Here is an 8,820-nt window from a genome sequence, read left to right as displayed (position 1 = left end):
TGCCAGATGAGACACGCCCCAGAGCCTGTTGGAGAAGGGAGAGCACTGCCCCAAATGTTCTCCTGATAATCTGTTCTCCATGAGGAAAAAAATCTCAGAGGCCTTTAGTTTAAGGGCAACAGACTTGTTCAAAATCACTGTACAGTTCTTAATGCATTGTTATGTGCTACCCGCAGGCTGCCTGCAGTATGATGGCTCCAAGAGCCATCCGATTAATACAGCCATGTGTATGCTTTTCTAGTTTTGTTAATGGTATCTCCACAAAATAGGGCTGTTGTGGTATTGTAATAATTTGTGCACAACTATGAGATGTAATTCGACAGTGGTGAATCATCCCTAGTTCTTCATACTTGAAATGCTGTTTGAGCTATTAAGTTTCAGAAGTTGCATGGCCTTCTGGTTGTCACATACAAACGTTTCTAACAAACTGTGCCCCAGTTTTTGTGTGGTTTGTGTAAAGACCACGTTGTAAGAGTCCTGTGTATGTTTATTGTTGCTGGATAGCATCCATTGTTAAGTTCAGATTAGTTTCTTAAGTACCCCCTGTGGTCTATAAAGCTCCTTAGGCCCAGCTCAGGATCTTTTGGGGGAGGGGGCATTCTTGGTTGGTTTGCTTTTGCTTTTGCTTTTTACATTCAAGCCAAACCATAAGTTTAAAAGTTTTTCAAAAGATGTATTTCAAACTCTTACATTAAGCCCGTTCTTTGCTTGTTCTTTGCTCAGCTTTCTTACCCTGTTTCAGGGGAAGGAAGCAAAGTGGAAGGTGATGGCTGAGTAGTCATCTGCAGAAATGTATTTCTCATGGTGAAACTGATTATAGTACAGACATTTTCTCTTGGCATGAACAAAAAGAAGAGCAGAGGACACATCCTTTCACAACCTTTGCTGCTGTGAAAGGAGAATCATCAGTGTGGATGGGTACAACCTCAGCTCTAGGAGGTGGAATGTGTGGCAGGCTGGAGCTTTGGACAGGGCTTATATTGTTAAACCAAATGGTGAAGATTTGGTTTGGGTGTGTTTTTTTGTTTATCTTTTTCTTTTTAAGCTGCCTCCCTGCTTCTCTCCCATGTCCATTTTGTCAGAAGTTATTTTTCTGCTTTCAGATGCTGGCACACTTGCTGAGTGGTTGATTGCTCAAAGTTTAAGGGTTAGGAAAGGGACAAAGTAATAATGATCTATTGTACTCTATAAAACTTTTACGTGTGGTTTACTGGTTTTCTTTTCACAGCATGTCACTACCATTTGTGCTTGGAATTTATTAGCCAAAGAAAATGCTTGGCTGTGCAGTAGCTGTGGTGACATGAGACAATAAAGGAATTGGATTCACAATTGTAAGAGCTTAGTGGAGGCGGTTTCCTGGGGATGCCATAGCAGCAGTGGCAAAGCTTTGGGAGTAGAAGATGTACCTGCTGCCACATCAGCTGGGTATAAATGGTGTGCAAGATCTTCAGGGCTTTCTGAAGGAGAAGCTCCCAGTGTACTGGTAACAGCACAGCCAGCATTTTCACAGGCTGAAGCAGGCCAGCTATTCGGCAGAGCTGTCTTTGAAAAGCCAATGATCTGAAGGTGTAGAGGTAGTCAGTAATGAGACAGGTCTGCTCTAAAACTTTCTGAACTACCAGGTTGTTTCTGTCTGGATCCTGTGCAATGCTGATGACTGTAGTGTGGGACAGACTCTTGGATTTGTGATGGTTCCAATGCTGTGTAGTGCAGTGCATTTGTCTTCAAAACTGTAGACATGCCTTGAGAGTTTGATGCCAGTTTACCTAAAAAAAATGCTGAGGAGAATATACCTATCTTAACAGGTTGTTTCATTGAATTTTTCCATTTAAGTGTCTTGCTATATAAATAATGAAGATGATAAGAACTCTTGAAAATTCATTTATCTTCACTGATAATTTTAATTAAACCCGTCTCTTATAGTAGCATGACCCAACATGTAGGCAGTGTCTTGACTTTGTGGTGTTCCTCTAAGCCTAAAAATGTGTCAAGAAAATTTAGATTATATATGCCATTCAGTATAACTTAAAATGCATAAATGCAGAATATAACTCTAGCCTCGTGTTAGGAAAGGAATGTTTTTAGCTTTTTAATCTCAACAAAAAACAAACAAGCAAAAAAGAACTGTAATATTTTACAATGGAAATTCTTCAGTTTTCTTTTTTGTTCCACAAAAACTCCATTTTGGAGCTGACAATAAAGGAATCTTCAGGTACATGCCCACATAGTCAGATACCCTGATATGATGAGCATTGTCTGTTTTGTTTGATCGACATTGCATTTTAGAAAGCTAAGCTATGTTGATGCCTATGGCAGTGAATGTACCTACTGCTGTTTATACCTGAAGAAAAATGTTATATTCATGTGTTTGTTGCAGTAGGAGGAACCCCCACCTGAATCTGCAATCTGATGAACTGTGTGCTCTAATACCACCCCATTTCTGAAGATTTGTCTTTAAAAATGATGACACATCTTTAACAAAGCTGTAAATCACTGCAGGACATTCTGATGTTTTGTGACACACATTTCCCACACCTGCTAGGCATTTCTCTGAGGTTACCCAGCCTTTGGGGCACCTGCACTGATCTCAGCACTGCAAATGTTGCCTTCCCAAACTGAGGGCACATGCAGGAGCTCTGGGGGCTGCAGGAAAGTCTGCAAATGACTGCTCGCATTTTATTGTGGCTTGTGTTTGTTAGACGAAATAACATACCAAATAATGTCACTAAAATCTATCTTGGAAAGGTGGGTGATCTCGATAAGATAGTAACATAAAATTTACTGAAAATCATTGTTGAAACAGTATCCATGTCCAGATGTATCCATCAGAATGCCAGCCATGAGAATTCCAACAATATCCATCCAGAAGAAACTTAGAACAGTTTCTATGCTCTCATCTTTAATAACTGAACAGGTGGGTTTTCCTTGAATTTTTTTTTTTTTTGGTGGCGGGGGAGTATTTTAACTACCGGGATTATGTTAAAGGGAAAAGGAAGGGAAAGGAAAAGAAGAAAAAAGAAAGAAAGAAGAAAAAATAAAGAGAAAGAAACTGAGGTTAAATAACACGTTTCCACATAATATAAATCCTTGCATGACAGGATCGCGTGGTTTACTTTCCATGGGTATTTTGCTAGTTTAGGGTTGGTTTGTTTTTTATTCAATTTGCCGCAGGACTCTTAAGACCGGAGCACATGAGCTCTCTTTCAAGCCTGTTGTACAGACCAGAGGGTTGCTTCTGCTGAACTCGAGCCTACCACAAACGTGACAACGAGATCCCGATGCCAGCCGCCTCTGCACAACTCGCCGAAACCGCTTCATGCTCAAAACCAGCGGGAAAGGAACTGAAGCTGTTAAACGCGCCCGTACTGGCTTCACAGTCCGGGAGGCGCTGAGCTCGCTCTCCCCGCAGGCCCGGGTAGCAGCGCTCGCTGTCCTCACCGGAGCGCCCCCGGAGCGCGGCAGGCGCACGAACACGCGCAGCTGCTGCTCCGCGCAGCCGCCGTCTGATTTCCAGCCCAGCTGCGGCTGATGCAGCAGGAGAAGGGAGCGGCCCGCGCGTGAGCGGCCGCAGGTCTCCGCCCCGACGCTTCCCCGGGGCCAGCCGGGCCGCAGGGCTCCGGAGCGCTGGAGCTGGAGTAAGGCCGGACGGGAATGCTGAGGTATTCAGTCCAGGCCGCCAGGGAGCGCTCGGCGGTGCGGTCTCCCCACCAGGACGTACCATTTCCCGCCGGGCGGGTGTTCACGGATAACCCTCTGCGGCTGTAGCGCTCACTGTCACTGGAAGTCTCCCTTCGCGGCTTGGCAGCCGGTGAAGACGAGAGCGGCAGCCGATGGGCGGGGACACTCTTAGCCCTCCTGCACCAGTGTACGGCCTTCCCCTTCCCCGCGCTGCATCCAGTGGTATCGCCCCAGCTGCCGACTGCGGCGCGGCCCTTGCGCTGCTGAAGGGGGGGCATCCTTTGCTCTTTCCTGTTGCCATAGAGACTGCGGAGTGTCGCTCCCCATTTTTTCCCCCATCCCGTCCCGCACTGGGCTGGGACACGTCGCAGCCGCCGCCGGCGCGGGAGGTCTGTGGGGCCCTTCTCAGGTACGGGGATGGGGAGGGAGGAGAGGGAGGGAGGGAAGGGGAATGAGAGCGCCGTCGGCGGGTGTGTGTGTGGTATGAGGTTAGGGGGGAATCGGAGTGCCATATGCGGGGTCCGGGATGCCCATGCCTGCCCCTGATGGGGGGCTCGGCGCCGCGGCTACCGGGCCTGGCGCGGCGCTGCGTGTCCGCCCCGTGGGCTGCCAACCCACAACCCGGCGCTGGAGCGGTCAGCAGCCGGCGGCGGGGGGTGTCCGGGGCGGGGGCAACCTGCAGAGGTTCCGCAGCCGGGGAGGCAGAGCCTCGTTCCTTGGGATCAGAGGCAAAGCGCCCGCCCCGTTCACCTGTCTGCAGACAATGCGGAAGGCTGACGGGTGGCTATGAACGTGTCCATTCAGTGAGGAAGTTTGCAATCCGGCATTTGGAAGATGTATCTGAAGGTGACGGGCACTGGTTTTGCTTATAATTTTAATCTCCCTGCGTTTGTATATAAGCACAAACACGATCTATTTGCCATATTTTAATTATTGGCTTTTTTTTCAAACCTTGCTGGCAGCAATCAGTGCGCACTAAATCATTACGTCCATAATTGCTTTTCCAGGTGGGAGTACACCATTCACCTGCCTTTTCACAGCACAGTCCAGACAAAGTGTCTTAATAACACATTTTTTTTTTTCCTCCAAATGAAGTTTTGTTTGTTTTGTTGTTTGTTTGGATTTTTTGTTTTTCTTGAGTTGTACATCCTATTTTACACTCATAACCTAATTAAATCTTACTTAAAGAGACCAGGTTTTAATGCTATGAGAATGCTTTAGGACGTGATGTTCACAGAACCTCTTTTAAGTGCTGCTGATAATTTCATTGATTCCTGTTCTCTAAGGGATTCATGCTCCTGCTTGGCATTTAGAGAGGAAGGAATTTGATGTTTTCTGTCAGCAAAACAGCTTCTGGATTCTAAATGATCTGGACAAATCTCTTTATGACAGTGGCAGCACTCTTGACTTGGCAGAGAAATGCTAGAATGCTTTCTAGCTCATACTTTGTTCAGAGGAGTATGAATACAATTCAGTAACCCAACAATTAAGGTACTTACATGAGATGAGGGAAATAGGGTTCAATTTATTGCCATGGCAGGGCAATATATCAATGCCTATATCAGATTACTCACAATTTGTGCTGACATTATATTGCAGGTTTGCCGCTTTGTTAGGTTTTAAGGTAGGGTTGACATTGTCTTTTTAAATCTTGTTGGAGCAAGAGTAGCCATATACCTGATGAATGTTATACCCTGCATGGTTTTTCTGCTCTCTCTGCTGTGAAAAGCACTGCTTACACCCTGGTGAAAACAGAAAATTAAATCGTCACTGTAGCAAAACGAACAAGCAAAACCAACTAACCAAAACCATCCCTGATGACATTGTGTGATAGTACTTTTATGTTTTTCTGTAGAGGTGGATCTAGGTTGGATGACAGTGCAATTGCATTTACAGAAGTTGAATCCTGCTTTTGGGGAGTACAAACCTGTGTTTAATCCTGCATTTAAAATCCTTTCTCATTTTTGGGTGTATCCAGCAGTTTTCTGTTTCTGACAGTTTACTACCATTGATGTAGCTATTATTGTTTATTAAAGATTATTTATTAAAGAGTGTATTATTTATGACAATAGACAGTTATTGATCTCATTTTTTTTTAATGCTCTGAGAGATAACTTGCTTTGAAAGAATATAGAGACAGCTTAGGTTTATTTTTGTGTCATAAGAGTAGGAAAGATGTCTTTCAGAAACATTAGAAAATGTTTTGTTGTGGGACTTGGCTTTCTCTTCTTTATCAGTCATATAGCACAAATTGACCTAAATCTGGCATTCCTAAACCTAAGCATCTCTCTGTTATCTTTTTATATTAGCTAACAGGAGAACTAGTGTCATAGAGTGAAAATATGACTTTTTCAGTGCATAAAATCCAATCACGCTTGTTTCCAGTTGTTCTAAAACACGTGTGTTTGGGGCTTTTAATCTAAATGCATTCTAGAATGTGAGAAAAACAGGTCTGGATAACCTTTTTATCTTTTTTTTTAATCTTTTTTTTTAACTTTTTTATCCTCCATAAATATATATGGGTACTCTTTGGTAAAATAAAGGAAAATCAGAATGCATGTCATGATGTCTTGGCACAATACCTTAAGCTTGTTACTTCAGCAGCTGCTGTTGCCAAGTTGACATGCAGAGCTCTGAGAGCTCCTTCTGCTGTTGGCTGAGAGGTCCTTTAATGTAATTCCTTTGGAAAGTTGTATTTTGATATGAAATGTTTCACATTCCAGAGGTACAGGTAACCTTTCAAATTACTGCACAGATGACAGGTTATGAAAACTACTTGTTTCTCCCTCTCTCCTTGTCAGTACTTTGGCTGTCTAGAGTGAGACTTCATATTCCTTCTCATTCCTTCTCATTCTGTGTGAGAGATCCACAAGTATGGAAGGAAAAACCACCTTTCATAAATAGAAAAATGTGACTGCAAAACTTCTAAAACAGACAGTGGGGAGCTGGAGTCATGTGTGTTATTTTTAACATTGTGTTGAAACTTGATCGGGTGCCCTGTTTATTGTGATCTGTCACAGCTTCTACATATTTACTATCCTACGGTACTTTAGGTTTGGCAGAATTTAAAAGCAGGTTATCTTTGTAACTGTGTACATGTTTTAGCTTACCAGGCAATTCTACCTTGCTATGAGAACCGAAGATGGATCCAGAAGAGCAGGAGTTACTTGGTGATTACAGATACAGAAATTATTCTTCATCAATTGAGAAAGCTTTGCGAAACTTTGAATCATCAAGTGAATGGGCAGATCTTATATCTTCCCTTGGCAAACTCAATAAGGTACAGTGTCACAGGGATATTTTTTTCATTTATGATCTTTGTATTGTTATTAACTTTAATTTATGGTACTTAGCAAAACTGGAAAATCACTCTGCTAAGTCTGTGTCTTTTGTATAAATGTGAGAATTTCTGGTAAAACCAACAGAAGTTTCCTTCAAATGGTATTTGTTTACTTTTTACAGCTAAGTTTATTTAGTTTTTGCAGCAAAAGAGCACTTAAGGATGCTGGTTACTCACTCTGCAGAAGCTAGAAAACTGTTTATAAAGAACAGGAGGTCACAAGTTTTAGAATATATTGAGTCAAAGTTTATATTTAAAGATCACATTTATTTCACCATGCCCATCATTTGTATTTGGGGGGAAAATTGATTTTGCTGCTGGTGTTGTCATTTGAGTGACCATGAAAAATATGCTGAATAATGGAAGAAAGAAAAAGACTTTTAAGGGAAAACGCTTAGGAAGTGTGTCCTCTCCTCCTGCCCAAGAAACAAGGTATATGGTTTTGTGTCCCATTTGGTCTGATTTAACATAATGCTCTTTCTGAGTGTATGTGGGGCAAGAGTAGTTACAGTCATTAAGGAAACGGGTGGGAGGAGTCAAGTCCCACAGAATTCATAAGGAAACATCTGTTGTTACCAGATAGATGCCTCACATGATTTTGCTGTCGTTGCTAAGCCTTGCTTCTACAGTGTTTGAACAGGAGGAGAGTTATAGGTTTTATGGAGTCGTAGAAATCTCAAGTTGGAAGGGACCCATAGGAACCATCTAGTCCAACTCACTATCTAAAACTAAACCATATGACTAAGAGTGTCATCCAGGTACTCCTTGAACTGTGACAGGCTTGGTCCGATGACCATTTCCATGGGAAGCCCGTTCCAGTGGTCAACCATGCTCTCTATGCAGAACCTTTACCTAATGTCCAATCTGAACTTCCCCTGATGCAGCTTCATTCCATTTCTTTGTGTCCTATTGCTGGTCACCAGAGAGAGGAGATCAGCACCTCCTCCTCCTCCACTGCCCCCCTAGAGGATGTAGACTGCAATGAGAGCACCTGTGAGCTTACTCGTCTCCAAATTGAACAAAACAAGTGACCTCAGCCACTCCTTGTAAGTCTTGCCCTCAAGACCTTTTGCCATCTTGGTCACCCTTCTCCAGACACACTGATAGTTTGATGTCCTTCTTATATTGATGTGCCCAAAACCGCACACAGTGCTTGAGATGGGGATGTGTAGGTTTGGGCAGTCTCCTCCCTTGACCAGCCAGCTGTGCTGTGCTTTATGTACCCCAGGACATGGTCGGCCCCTTTTGGCTGCCAGGACACACTGTTGACTCATATTCAACTTGCCATCAACTCAAACCACCACACCTCTTTCAGCAGCACTGGCCCTCCAGCTTCCCATCCCCAGATTTGTATTTGTTACCAGGATTACCCTGTCTCAGGTAGAAAATCTTGGTCCTGTGAAATTTCATATGGATGGTGATTGCCCAGCTCTCTAGTCTCTCTTTCTGTAAGGCCTCTCTACCCTTGAGGGAGTCCACAGGTCCTCCTAGTTTAGTATCATCAGCAAACTTACTTAATATACACTGAATTCCTTTGAAATCCAGATAATTTATAAAAACATCAAAGAGCACTGGCCCTAAAACTGAGCCCTGGGGAACTGACTAGCTGCCAGCCTGATGTAACCTCATTTACTATAACCCTCTGAGTGTGACCCATCAGCCAATTGCTCAGCCAGCATATTATGGACTTGTCTAGCTGCATCCTGCGCAGTTTATGCAGCAGGATTCTGTGAGAGACTGTATCAAAACTTTGCTAGAATGTAAAATCCCCCACACCTATTCGCTTCCTTTGGTCAATGAGA

The 8,820-nt window shown here is 43.5% G+C and overlaps 1 protein-coding gene across 1 annotated transcript in view; it reads left to right on the top strand.

Moving 5' to 3' along the window:
- Window positions 1-3,951: 3,951 nt before the first annotated feature.
- Window positions 3,952-8,820, top strand: part of DOP1B (DOP1 leucine zipper like protein B) — a 51,212-nt gene continuing 46,343 nt past the window's right edge. Inside the window, exons 1-2 of the mRNA XM_005151673.3 lie at window positions 3,952-4,087; window positions 6,784-6,958. Coding sequence (XP_005151730.2) covers window positions 6,821-6,958 — 138 coding nt within the window. The 5' untranslated portion in view covers window positions 3,952-4,087; window positions 6,784-6,820. The remainder of the gene's footprint in view (window positions 4,088-6,783; window positions 6,959-8,820) is intronic.

This window comes from Melopsittacus undulatus, chromosome 2, assembly GCF_012275295.1.
Source record: "Melopsittacus undulatus isolate bMelUnd1 chromosome 2, bMelUnd1.mat.Z, whole genome shotgun sequence".
Classification (NCBI taxonomy): domain Eukaryota; kingdom Metazoa; phylum Chordata; class Aves; order Psittaciformes; family Psittaculidae; genus Melopsittacus; species Melopsittacus undulatus.
This window is presented reverse-complemented; position numbering and strand designations above follow the sequence as displayed.